This window comes from Plecotus auritus (assembly GCF_963455305.1).
Source record: "Plecotus auritus genome assembly, chromosome: 12".
In the NCBI taxonomy this organism is placed as follows: Eukaryota; Metazoa; Chordata; class Mammalia; order Chiroptera; family Vespertilionidae; genus Plecotus; species Plecotus auritus.
In genome coordinates, this window is record NC_137778.1 from 8359102 (window position 1) to 8372452 (window position 13351).

The following is a 13351-nucleotide window of genomic DNA, read 5'->3' on the forward strand; positions in this document are numbered from 1 at the left end:
CAGGGGTGGGGGGGGCACAGCTATAATTAGGGCCCCTCCAGCAGCCATTGGCCATGCCAGGCTGGGCTTGGCTGGGGTGGCAGAGCACGGCTGCTGGCCTATTTTGAGAATTAGCTGATCCCTGTACTAGTGCAGTGGGAGAGAGAATCAGCTGACCCCCCAGCAAAGAGCAGAGGGAGCTGGGCCTGGTCCCTTTCTTTCACCCAAGAGGCATCCAGCCTCCTGTCAAAGGAAAAAGGGAGCGAGGAAACTTTCTAGCTGAAACCATAACCCCTCGAACCAGCCAAGGCCCCTCTCCTCAGTCCTTGAGTGCATCTGGTATTCTAGGTCAGTCAGGATAATCAGTAGGATTTGAAGCCACAAAGTTCTGAACCTGCAGCTCTGAACCTCCTCCCTGCAACCCATTCCTCAACATCACACCCGTATAAAAGGGCCGCCTCCTCCAGGAAGGGCTCCTGGGATGTGCTGTTCCAGTTCTGGTCCAGCCCCTCACAACCTACGGCAACGACTCAGACCTCTGCACCTCCTTTTCTCATCAGAGAGAAGGAGCACACAGCTTCACCCGAGTGATGTGTGTGCATGGTCTGTGTGCTTTCTGCACTGCGACGCTGTGGCTACTGCTCCGAGAAGCAGGCTCTACAGGTATTCCCATGCACACGTATCCCTGTGGATCACAATCACCGTGTCAGTCACTTGGAACGGGACCTGAGAGGGCTCCCCCAGCTAAGAAGACGGAGAAGAAAACATTTATCATGCGCTAGGTATTGCGCCAAGGACTTCACAGGCCATGTCCCATAATCCTCTAGGGTGGGTCTTATTACCATGTCCATTTAGGGTGAATGACCTGCCCAAGGCTGCACGTACAGTAAGGATGGGAGGATGACTAAACTCAAAGCCTGCGTTCTGAACCTTTCACTGCAGCGTCTTCTCCCAATGCCTCGGTCTTCACCATGAAGGTGCCAAGAGGTCTCCCGGGGTGTCTGGATGGGCAGTGCTGAGATGACACCCTCCACAAGGCTCCAGGAGGGCACCAGCCTTTTGGGGTTCCAGGCAGGAATCTCAGACAGGGAGCAAAACGAGACCCAGGGAGTAGGCAGGCGAAGGCAGGACCAGCTGAGGGAGGGCAGGCTGCTACCTCTGTGCCTCTGGTACTCTGGGCAAAGGGCCTAAGGGCCATGTTGTAGGTCTGCCTGGCCTGGAGCACTGTATAGCACCCCTCCCTTAACAGCGGAAGTAACTAGGCCGGAGAATGCCGAGGGGATGCTGAAAGTCACGAGCCACTAATGCGGCCATCCTCGGCCTCCAAGGAGGCTCTCCTTTCCCTGGTGGTTGTTTCCCGAGAGGGCTTTGTTCACACCTTCATTGCTCTCAGGCGTCCTCAAACTACGGCCCGCAGGCCACATGCGGCCTGCCGAGGACATTTATCCGGCCCGCCGGGTGCCGCTGCCTGTCCTGCTTAGCAGCTGACTCGTCCCGGGCCCACAGTGCACATAGGAATTTGTTCATAGTTTTTTTTAAAACTATAGTCCGGCCCTCCAACGGTCTGAGGGACAGTGAACTGGCCCCTGTTTAAAAAGTTTGAGGACCCCTGCTCTAAGAGTTACAGTGCGACGATAGGAGGAAGGGCCTGTCTCCCCAGCTGTCCATCTAGAACGTGACCCCGCCTCCCAGCATGTCCACAGACTATCTGCCGACTTCGGCTTCCTCGGCCTTATTTCTCATCAGCAAATAAGACCTTCCCAGGGACCTTGCTCAGTCTCCCTACCGTGCACTGCAAATACTGAAGCAGTAGCTCTGCTCTGCAAGTAAACACTCAGCTGCAGGCAGTTTGGGGAAGTGAACCTGGCAGCAAACAAGGGGTGTCTGCCCATCTGTGAGGGCAGAGTGCAGCCCAGGAGAGGCCGGGCGGCAAACACCTGCCACCACTCGAGGCGTCCTCGCCTCCATTTCCTTCCTGCTTTGCCTGGCTGACGCCTACCTTCCCCGCAGCAAATCATCGTTGATAAATGCTGATGAATACTATTCTGGGCTTACAGTTTCATATTTATAACTCACCTATCCATGTCAGTGCCAAAACTGCCAACGCGTTAAACAAACGTCCCCACTTTACGTCTTGAGAAACTGAGGCACAGAGAGGCCAAAACAAAGGTAAAACACAACCTCCTTTCTGTGGCTTCGAGTCCACTGCGCTTTCCTCTAGTCTACAAGCTCCTTTCTCACCTGTGAGTTCCCTCTATTCGGTGGAAACCAGGGGAAGAAAAGTCAATGAAGCCTTTTAAGGGAGACAAGATCAAAACAATGAATTGTCATTGAAACTACCACCTAACTAACGTTGTATAGGACCCTTCATGGTTCACCAAGAGCCTGCAAGGGTACTTCTCTTTGGAGTCTCCTATCAGCTTGAGGGGTAGAAGTTATGCGTGACCGCACTTAAGAGTTAGGGAAGTGGAGACTCAAGAGGTCAAATGACTGTTTGGTTAGTTAGTGACACGCCTGGTGCATTGCAGAGCCTGGGGAGGGCTTACCGCTGGTCCCAGATGATGAGGTGAAAGAGGTACTTGGAGAAGTGAGCCCTTCGGGTCTGCAGGGGGCTGCACAGCTCCTTGCCACCATGACTGAGGGAGCAGGAGAGGTAGAAGTCTTCATAGCTACAGGGAAAAGGAGCAGGTCAGGACTCAGCTCCAAACCCCATCTCAGTCCCCCACCCACGCCAAACTCCATTTCCCTCCGTAAAACTCCTCTGGGTCTTTGGGGACTGTGAGGTGGCGTCAGGGGACGGGACAGCCAAATTGGATTTGCACAAGTGTGCATGGAGCCGCAGCTCCATCTGGATCCGTCTGCCCAGCTTCAGGCTCCATGTTGGGCCATGGCTTTTCTTCCTGCTTCATGGGGAACCAGCCCTGCAGCCCTCCTTCCAGGCCACTCCTGCTGGTCAGGGTCGGGGTGCGAGTGTGCACATGCGCAGGTGAGAAGGGTGGGGGATGGAAACGACATCTGCCCACTTGAATGCCAGCACATGGGGGTCCCTGTGGCTCATGACAGGTGCCTGACAGAGGAGGTCAGAGAAGGCCCCGGTTTCCCAGGCCGCCTCCTTTGTTCTCTGTCAGTCGCCTAAAGGAATACATTAAGTGAGGAACAAAGAGAGAAGGGGAGGGAGGGGCAGGAAGGAGGGAAGGAGCCGAGTGCCTATTCCCCCAGGCCTTGGATGCTGGGGACCCGGCAGAGGAGCTGAGGATTTACCAACTGAAGGCGCCTCTCCACACCCACCGCTGCAGTCCAGACAAAGGGTCATCTCCCGCTCCCCTCCCCTCCCCTTGTGCATCTGCAGGGGAGCGCAGTCATTGGCCCAGGGGCATGCACTGGCTCTGGGAAGCGGCCATCTGTCACCAAGTCTCCATCAGCTGGCCTTGGATGGGAGGGGGCAGGGATGCCGATGCAGCCAGCCCTGAGCCAGCACTGAGAGGCAATGGCAGATCTGCCCAACGCTCCATTTCCTAGGAGACCTCCTCCAGGGTGTCCCAGCCCCTGTCCCCTCAGGCACTTGGTGCTCCCTCTCAGCCACCGTGCACCACGATGCCATAGATCCGTGGTCGGCAAACTGCGGCTCGCGAGCCACATGCGGCTCTTTGGCCCCTTGAGTGTGGCTCTTCCACAAAATACCACGGCCTGGGCGAGTCTATTTTGAAGAAGTGGCGTTAGAAGAAGTTTAAGTTTAAAAATTTTGGCTCTCAAAAGAAATTTCAATCGTCGTACTGTTGATATCTGGCTCTGTTGACTAATGAGTTTGCCGACCACTGCCATAGACTATCAACGTAGGGCAGTGGGAGAAGCCATCTGAAAGCCAAACTCTGCTCCTCCCTCCAGGCCATCAGCCCGCCTCACCTGGCAGCCCAGGTGATGGGGATGCGGTGGGTGGCATAGACCGTGAAGGCCAGCGGCCCGGAGAAGTGGCAGGCCTCCTGGACCAGGTCGTGCTTGTGGCTGCCGTGCACTGCCGGCTGGAAGTCTGCGTTGAACGTGTTGCAGTACAGCTCTACCAGGTCCAGGATGGCCGCGGTCAGGGCCTCCATGGCCTTCTCTGAAAGGAAGGGGTCAGAGGAGAGGTGGTGAGGCCGCTGCCAGCCCCGTGGTTGTCCCTGTGCTGGCTGCGATGGAAAACCCCAGGAAATGTCCCCAAATGCCCGTTGCTTTTCTAACAGCTGTGACCCCACCGGCAGTGAAATGAGAAGAAAGCAGGAACATGCCATAAGCTTCTCTGAAAATGACAGACAGTAAATGTAAACATTCCCCTTACGTTACATATTGCTACTTATTTAATGTTAAATGTCCTTTTAGGAAATAGCAGGAATCATAACGGTCAGTTACACATAAAAAGTCATTGCTCGGCAAAATAGAAGATGGCAATTTCTATGTTGGTCCTCAAAATAATATTTTTTGGGGACATTTTATTGGTCTACAAAACCCCAAAGACTGGGAATCACTGACCAAATCCCAAAATATGGGCTTTGTAGGGCAAAGTTCTGCTTGAAAGGCTCAAGGGGGAATCCTCGTGAAAAAATTCTTTACCTCCTTCTCCCCAGGCTCAACCTAACTTGGAAACAGGGGTCATGGGACACTCAGAGAATAATCACAACCTCCCCAAGGGAGAGTTTCCCTTTGGAGCCTGGGGTAACTGCATTACCGCCCCCACCCTCACACTTACTCCACCTCATCACCATCTCCCAGGGAGACCACAGGAACAACTGGTAAAAACGATGAGGACACATTTGTGGAAAGAAACATTGGTGATCTCCAGCTGTGCGCATGCGTCATGTAGGAACACACACACACACACACACACACACACACACACACACACACACAGAGGCAGACCTGGACCCTGCAGTTGCGGGGGGGTGGAGGGGTGGGAAAGGAATTGGGCAGAGTCTGTAGTGTTTACCTGCCCCTTCTGGACACAGACAGAGCAACTCCCTTACCTCGGTTTTCCCTGGCAGCCAAGACAGTGGGGTCCTGTTGGGGAAAAGGAGAGGGTGGGGCTTCAGGGCCTCAGCCTTTCCCGGCACAGCTGGCAGAAGGGCTTTTCACAGCTGACTTGACTGGACTGAAGTTTGAGGAGCAGAGTTTCACCAGGGAAGACAAGGTAATGGTCTGTCCCGGATCCATGTAATGGACAGAGTGAGCCAGACCAGGGATAAAGTCATCGTGTCCACTCAGATGCGACACTCTAACCCTCGGGCCTCTGCACTGCTGGCCCGGTGCCTGTCAGGCTGTGGAGCCCGGAGCCCCTGGCTCGGGGAAGTTTGGGTTTGCACCCTGATCACATGCAAACTGCCAGGCAGTGCCTCGGTGGTGCTTAGGAAAGCCCGTGCTGGTCTGGGCTCCCGCAATCAGTCCCAGGCCCACCCTCCACCTGTGTAAGAGGGGACACATTTGGTACCCATTTCCCAGAACCCTTCTGGTTAAACTATTCAAACATAAAAGATGGAGAGAAGAGCCTTTTAGTAGCTAGACAGCGGATTACCCAGTTGCCGGGGACCATTCCTCTCCTCCTCCCCCATGCTCGCGCTCTGGGCCCATTACCTTCTGAATCTTGGGCTGCACGCGGGAGGGGCAGGGGGGCAGCTGGTTGAGAGCACTGGTGATCTCGGGGGTCTCCACGGCCGCCAGGGCGTTGCAGATGGCCTTGACGGACTGGACCACCCTGTCAGCCTTCAGCGGGAAGTCCCCCTGTGAGGGGAGGGACAGTGAGGCTGCCAGGCTCCGGCTGGGAGGAGTGTGGGCTCATGACCCGCAGGAGTAATAGCGGAATCCGTGCTTTATTTTCAAACATCCAACATCGGCGAATAATCGCTCCTACTGATGAAATGAGCCATGTTCCCCAGTTCTCTCAGCCATGTCCCTGAGCCTCCTCTTACTCCCAGCTACAGCCTCCTTGTACCATACAGACACACACGGGGTCTCCCTCGGAGGCATCCCTAGGGAACAGAAAGAGGCCAACAAGACCACACGGAGGCACCACTTGCCCACGGTCTCATTTCTCATCTGACCACCTAGAATTTCTAGACAGACCTCATCTCAGTATCACAGAGTGCCACACCCTCTCGCTCCCCTCCCCTCCTTACCCCTCTGCCCTGCACTTGGGCTCCTGCAGTTTTCTCATTTGGAATTCCTTCCTGTCCTGCCCTGATTACCGTAAACATTCAAATCACGGACCAGCTGAAATCCAACCTCTCTCCCAGAGCCTTCCCTGGCCAGTCCCCTCTCTATTCCTCTCAAAAAGCCCTTGATGAACTCATCACCATCCCATTCTGTCTACTCATAGTTTTATGTTACTCTTGCAGAGCAGTATCATAGGGCCAGACCAGTGCAGAAAAGGGGCTCAGAGAACTACCCCCTCATCACAGGAAATGACCACGCAGAAGCTGCTGGAGAAGGGGTGCTGGCATGGGGGAGAGGTCTGAACGGGGTATAATGCTGAACTCCCCACAAGGGATGAGTCCATGACCACTGCTGACCGAATCATGAGACAAGGACTGTTTTGAAGATCCCTATCTGATTTTCGTTAGCTTCATGACATTTGGGACAAATGTTTATGATCATGGTTTTGAGGCTTCAAAACCCCTGTGAATCCAGGTAAAGAGATCCCCGGCCCCTCTCTGCCTCCGGGACCCTCCACCTCCTCACGGTTTTCCTCCTGTGACACCAGAGCCTCAGAACTTGTCCAATCAGAGGTTCCTGGGCATTCCTTCCTCCGGGACACGCTCCGAAGCACATTCAAGGGCAGCAGCTGGGTGCCCACTCCACGTCCCTTTGCTTTGGAGATGCCCCACTCCAGGGGCAGAGATCAGGACACGGTTCCTGACCCACTTCTACAAGGAGCAGAACCCCTCTCCACACACACTCGCCAGCCACCCAACAGCTAGCAGTCTTGGTTTGCCCGTGAGCCAGGGGAATGAAAAGAAGTGCTCTCCTAACAAACCTGCAGTGTCTACACCAGATCCCTTCTAGGGCTGACTGGTCCCAGGAGGGCTGGGGGAGAGGTGGGGCAGAGCTTTGGGCAGCAGGGCCACCCCAGGATTTGTACTCACGTCAGCCAGCAGGAAGGCATCCGCCTCGTTGTGGTAAGTGTCAAACAGAAGACTCAGGGCCTGCCTAGGAAGTTGGGGGCAGGGAAAAGTGATGGGAGAAGTCAGGACCGCACCCCCCTTGCCCCTGCCATGTACTGGGCAATCCATTCTTTCCCTCCTTTTCCACAGCTCATGAATCTGACTCTGGTTTACAGGAGTTCCCACCCCTTCCATGTGTCCCATGAAGACTCAAGGATGGCGAGTCCTCTGTACTTCGCCACCGCTCACCCAGAGCATGATGGCAAAGTACTAGAGGGCAGAGATGTAACAGCTGGAGTCGGGGGTCGTCCCCCTAAGGCTCTTGGGTCTGCAAGAAAGCCCTGGCCCTGGCAGAAAGGCAGGCAAGGGTATCTGCTGGGCTCCCCTCAGAGGTCCTGCTGGGCCCATACCCAAGAGGGCACCACTCTCACCTGCTGATGGTCTGTTTGACTGGCCTCTCTTGCAGGTGGACGAGGTAGTTCAAAGTGGAGGGGCTCTGGTCATCATTCACCTGCGTAACAAGTGCCCAATTCAGGGCGGAGTGGTGCCTCCACCCCAACCCCGCCCTCCTACCCCACTCCCACTAAATGTTCTCCGTATCACCCTCTGCTACCCCGCTGCCCCCACACGAACCGTCCGGGCCAGGTCGCTGCGTATGGATTTCTGCTCCATCAACTGTAGCCGAATGTCAATGTCAAACTTGCGGCAGTACTGAATGTACTCATGGCTGCCCAGGGCCTGCTTACTGGTGGGACAGAGGGACAGACTATTAGCATCCCGGGAACTCAGTGGGAAAGGTGATATAGACCTGAGCCTTGGGGAGAGAAAAACAGGAGGATGGGAGGCGACCCAGAGGTAGTGCTTGTGCTGTGCCCCCTACCTTGGCTCCTGGAAATGTCATGGCAAAGGTTGGGGAACGAACGGAGGTCTGTCTAAAGCAGTGGTTCTCACCCTTTCTAATGCCGCGACCCTTTAATACGGTTCCTCATGTTGTGGTGACCCCCAACCATAAAATTATTTTCGTTGCTACTTCATAACTGTAATTTTGCTATTGTTAAATGAATCGTAATGTAAATATCTGTGTTTTCCGATGGTCTTAGGCGACCCTGCTAGCGGTTCCCAACCTGTGGGTCGCGAGTGCCCAGGAAGTCAGCCAGTGCCCAGGTTTGGGTGTGGAGCTCAGTGAGTGACACTGTCCCCCTACTGAGGTCCTAGGTCTCACACACCCTACTGTTACTAGTTGGGGTGCTGAGGTCAACCAAGCAAATACAGCAAGACTCCAGGTCTATATGAACCAGGAAGTCGCGGTTCAATTCCCGGTCAGGGCACATGCCCAGGTTGCGGGCTTGATCCCAAGTGAGGGGCGTGCTGGAGGCAAACGATCAATGATTCTCTCTATCATTGGTATTTCTATCTCTCTCTCCCTCTCCCTTCCTCGCTGAAATAAATACAAATACACACACACACACACTAGAGGCCCAATGCACAAAATTCGTGCAAGGGTAGGCCTTCTTTCCCCCGGCTGCTGGCACCGGCTTCCCTCTGGCACCTGAGACCCAGGCTTCCCTCGCAGCCCCGGCTTTGTCCGAAAGGTCGTCTGGAAGGACGTCCAGTCTAATTAGCATATTATGATTTTATTATAATATATATATATATATATATATATATATATATTTTTTTTTTTTTTTTTTTTTAAGATTCCAGGTCTATTATCCCAGTGCTCATTCAAGGCTTGCTTCTGCCCTGACCCAGTAGCTCAGCTGGTTAGCGAGTCCCGATATGCCAAGGTTGTGAATTCGATCCCCGGTCAGGGCACGTATAAGAAGCAACCAATGAATGCATAAGTAAGTGGAACAACAAATCAATGTTTCTCTCTTTCTCTCTCAAATCAATAAATAAAAGTCTGCTCTCTCCTTCCCCTGTGGCTCCTGCCTGCATGCCATTCCCACTGCTCAAGTGACAACCCATGAGGCCTCTTCCTCCCTCCCAAATCACACCTCAGTCAAAAGGAAACCCAGAAGAGAGGTCAGGGCGTCCCACCTACAGGAGCACTGCGCCCGGGCTGGGCCCCAGCAGCTGAGGAACAGAAGCCGGAAAGGGACTTCCTTCCTCAGCAGAGCTGGCGTCTAGGCCAGCAATGGAGGGGAGCGGACAGGCGTGAGGGGAGGGGTGTGTGCAGAGCCCGGAGTACTCCGGCCGGAGGCCACCAGGGTGCAGTTAGGACTTAAGGGGGTTCTCCACATCCTGAGGGGCCAAGGCTCTGGTGTAGGCCCTAAGCTGCTAAGTCTGAGCTGCTGCTAAGTCTGAGCTGCAGCCAGAAGCTAGGACCGGGTCCTGGGGCAGGTCTGGGGGGAGTGCCTGGAAGGAAGGAAGAGTGTGGTGTGGTGGGGGAGGAGGCAGGAAACCCAGCCCTCCCCAGGGACTGTCTCAGGGCTCTTATCTAAGAGCAGCCTGCATCCTGGCCTCGACAGTCCCCCCTGGCAGCAGCCCCCTCCCACTAGGAACAGTGGGAAACCACAGGGCCTCCTTGGCAGCTGGCAGCTTTCTGGAACCCCGAGAGGGAACTTTCCACCCCGCCAAGGCAGCTGTCCTTGCTCAGGGTCTGGACTTTCTGTTGGTGGGAAGGAAGAGAAGAGGCTGGACGGGGGAGGGGGGCTCCTGGATATTGTTCCATTGATTTTTAGAGAGAGTAGAAGGGAAGGGGAGAGACAGGGAGAGAGAAACATCGATGTCAGAGAGACACATCGATTGGTTGCCTCCTGCAACCGAGGTACATGCCTTTGTCCGGAATCGAACTTGGGACCCTTTGGTCCGCAGGCTGATGCTCTATCCACTGAGCCAAACCGGGCAGGGCCAATCCTCACTACATTTTATAGAAGAAACTGAGGGTCAGGGTTTCACAACGAGTAAGTGCAAGTCAGAACCTAAACCGGCTGTACGGACGTGACTTCCTGTGCCCTGTTCCCTTAGACAGTGGCAGGCTGCCTGGGGTGCTCTCTCCCGGGAGACCCCTAGTCTAGGACCCCCCTCATTCCTCCAGGGGAAATCGAGGACACAGGGAAACATCCAGCGTTCCCTGGAGTCGTGCCGTATGGGGTCTTACCCCTTTGCTTTTCCAGTTGAGGGCACAAAGGCCAGAAAGGGCCCCCAGCACCCCTCAGGTTAAAGAAAGCAGCTGGGAACTGCTCTAGCCATAGACCCCTTGCACCCACACCTGGATATAAGCGAGTGATAGCACTTGTAGGCGCTCCTAAGACCTACCATATAGGCCCCTCCTATCCCCACTCCGAAGGCTTTTCATGGGCATGAGGTAGTTGAAAGCTTGGGGGGCGGGGGAGAGCAGATCTGTTTCCTTATCTGCTGCCATCTGGCTGACCCCAGGCCTGCCACCCAGCTGCACCACCAAGGGGTGCAATCCCCCACCCCAGCCAGAATCCAGAGCCCAGGCAGTGGGCAGGGGATCGCTGCTGCTGGCCCACATCCGAATGTCCAGGGAGGCTGCTTGCCGCCGAGGGCACTGACGGAGAGGGGCTGGCAGACAGCCTCTGGTGGAGGGCTACCCACAGCACATGCCAGCGGGGAAGGCTTGCGGGCAGGGGAAGGGGGAAGACAGCAACTGTGATTCTCCCCTAGGTTCCCCTGGGCACTTCTGCTCAGTCTCCTCTGCCCCTCGCTCTAAGGGCACCTCACATAATCTAGGGCAGGAGGGAACCCCACACAGCCCCTCCAGCGCCCCTCCCACCTCTCTCCACATGCAGAAGTCTGCGAGCAGTATGACCTAGACTTTGCCTAATCCCCACTCCAAGCCTTTCCCACAGATTTGGCTCAGGAAGCCGCCAATCCCGCTGGAAGCAGGAGCTCCCGGGGAAGTGCGACGTGGCCGAGAATGTGCCTGGAGAGCGGGAGTCCTGCCTATGGGGCTGCAGGCAGCTGCCAGCCCGCGGCCTGGAGCCCAGCACCTCCCCGAGGAAGCCCCTGACAATCCTACCGCCCACAGGCAGGTTCCGCATCCCCCCCTGCTACCCCCTCAACCCACTCACTTCTGCAGGAACTCCTCCAGCCCACAGGGCTTCAGCACAAAGTCGCCCACATCCACACCCCGCAGTTCGTCACGGGTATAGCACAGGGTCTGGTAGATGAGCAAGTCCACAGTGGAGGAACCTGTGAGGAGTGGGGCAGGGCAGCGATGATGGGGTGCTAGGGCAGATGGGGCTCAGCACCCACCCTGAGACCCCGTTCCCGGCTAAGCATGATCCAGCACCATCACCGACCAGATAAAGCAGTTTGGGGCTGGAGGAAGTGGCCCTGGACCTAAAAAGCTGGCTCCAGAGCCAGCCTCCCAAAGCAGCTCTGGGCCACACCGTGGGGTGGGCACTGAGGCCCAAGGATCCCACCCCACCTCCAGGGAGGCCCCCTCGCCTCCCCTCTAACTTACAGTTGCAGGTAAAAGTGAGTGGCTCCTGCAGGCTGTCACACAACACCGTCACCTTCAGGTTGACCTCATCCCCAAGGTGCTCGGGGCTCGGGGTGACAGCGCTCCAGACGTACCCAGTGAGGAAGTAGTCTTGGACATTGGAGCCGGATCGGAGGCTGTGCAGGGAGAGAGGGAGAAGGACCCTCGCTCTGCCTTCAGAAGAGAGCAGTCGAGAGGAGGCCTGCTGGGACCCTCCCACCCTGTGGCCAGGCCCCTCCGTCCCAGTCAGCCCGGCCCTCCAGGTCTGCAGCCCAGGAAGAAGTGGGGGGGGGGGGGGGGAGCAGCTCTGGGAACCAAGTTCTCGACACATTTGCTGCGGCTGCAAGACGCTTCCCAAGTAGAGCTGAACTGGGGATCGCTCTAAGGTGACATGCTAAGTGCCACCGAACGGTTTTCTGAGTCCACTTGCTTTATCTTTTAGCTCCAGAAAACGCTCTTATCTCCATCGGGGGCACTTGCCCTTACAGCCTGAATCGACTGGGATAACTGGACTGTCCAATCAAGGGTTTGTAAAATTTTGTCAAACCTGTGAACCTTCTAAGGTGCCTCCATTTCAAAGAGCCCACAGACGCCTTTGCTAGGAAGCATTCCATCACTCTGAATTGAGATTTATTAATTGTGGTTCTTCTTTCTTCCTAGAAATAGGTGACCTCCTCCCCAGGCCCCACAACCCTCCACAACCCCGGTTCTTTAACTCTTACACATCCAGCATGTGGCAAAAGGCAGCAACTTCCTCATCTCTCTCCTCTGACACCTCAAACAACTCATGGCCATTGGCGACGGCGTGGGGCCGGGAGACCACCTTCAAGAGAAGAGCAGCGACTCAGTGCCTTTTCCCTCAAGGCACCCCCTTCCCACTGCTCCCAGGTCTAACCTATTCAACTCTGAAGACTTCTCAGGCATTCAACACCCAGTGAAAGGGGCACAAGAAAATATGGGCAATGCTGGAGTATATGTACCTGCCATCCTAGGAGACCAAGAGCCACATTGAAAAAGAGAACTTGACCTAGCTCGTGTGGCTCAGTGGTTGGGCACTGACCTGTGAACCAGGAGGTCACGGTTCAATTCATAGTCAAGGCACATGCCCAGGTTGTGGGTTCAGTCCCTAGTGGGCAGTGTGCAGGAGGCAGCTGATCAGCGATTCTCTCTCATCATTGATGTTTCTATCTCTCTCTTCCCCTTCCTTCCTCTCTGAAATCAATAAACATATATTTTTTTAAAAAACAACTATCAGCCCTAACCGGTTTGGCTCAGTGGATCAAGCATTGGCCTGTGGACTGAAGGGTCCCAGGTTCGATTCTGGTCAAGGGCATATATCTTGGTTGCAGGCACATCCTCAGTAGGGGGTGTGCAGGAGGCAGCTGATGGATGTTTCTCTCTCATTGATGTTTCTAACACTCTATCCCTCTCCCTTCCTCTCTGTAAAAAAATCAATAAAATATATTTTAAAAATAAATAAATAAAAAATAAACTGGCCAACTTAAAAAAAAAGGTATCCTTTTATAAACAACAACAACAATCAATCAATGATTCTCTCCCATCACTGATGTTTCTATCTCCCTCTCCCTTCCTCTCTGAAATCAATAAAAATATATGTTTGAAAAAGAGAGAACTTGAAGCTTTGACTAAGTCTGGAAGCCGAGGCAGAATGAGCAAGAGAATGGCCCAATCTCTTTCCCGAGAGGGCGGTTTCTAATAAGCTCAATGCAGCAGGCTGGGCTGGGGGAGTGGGCTGCCCACACAGTCCTCAGGGAAGCTGGGCCTTGGGCCA

The 13351-nt window shown here is 54.9% G+C and overlaps 1 protein-coding gene across 2 annotated transcripts in view; it reads right to left on the minus strand.

Annotated features, from left to right (window-relative positions):
- PIK3C2B (phosphatidylinositol-4-phosphate 3-kinase catalytic subunit type 2 beta) overlaps positions 1–13351 on the minus strand; it is a 74669-nt gene that overhangs the window by 27305 nt on the left and 34013 nt on the right. For both annotated transcript variants that reach the window (XM_080649361.1, XM_080649360.1), the window contains 10 exons: positions 12282–12382; positions 11542–11696; positions 11147–11267; positions 7740–7851; positions 7538–7617; positions 7089–7152; positions 5581–5727; positions 4977–5010; positions 3883–4078; positions 2526–2648 (listed from right to left, as the gene is read on the minus strand). In XM_080649361.1, coding sequence (XP_080505487.1) covers positions 2526–2648; positions 3883–4078; positions 4977–5010; positions 5581–5727; positions 7089–7152; positions 7538–7617; positions 7740–7851; positions 11147–11267; positions 11542–11696; positions 12282–12382 — 1133 coding nt within the window. The remainder of the gene's footprint in view (positions 1–2525; positions 2649–3882; positions 4079–4976; positions 5011–5580; positions 5728–7088; positions 7153–7537; positions 7618–7739; positions 7852–11146; positions 11268–11541; positions 11697–12281; positions 12383–13351) is intronic.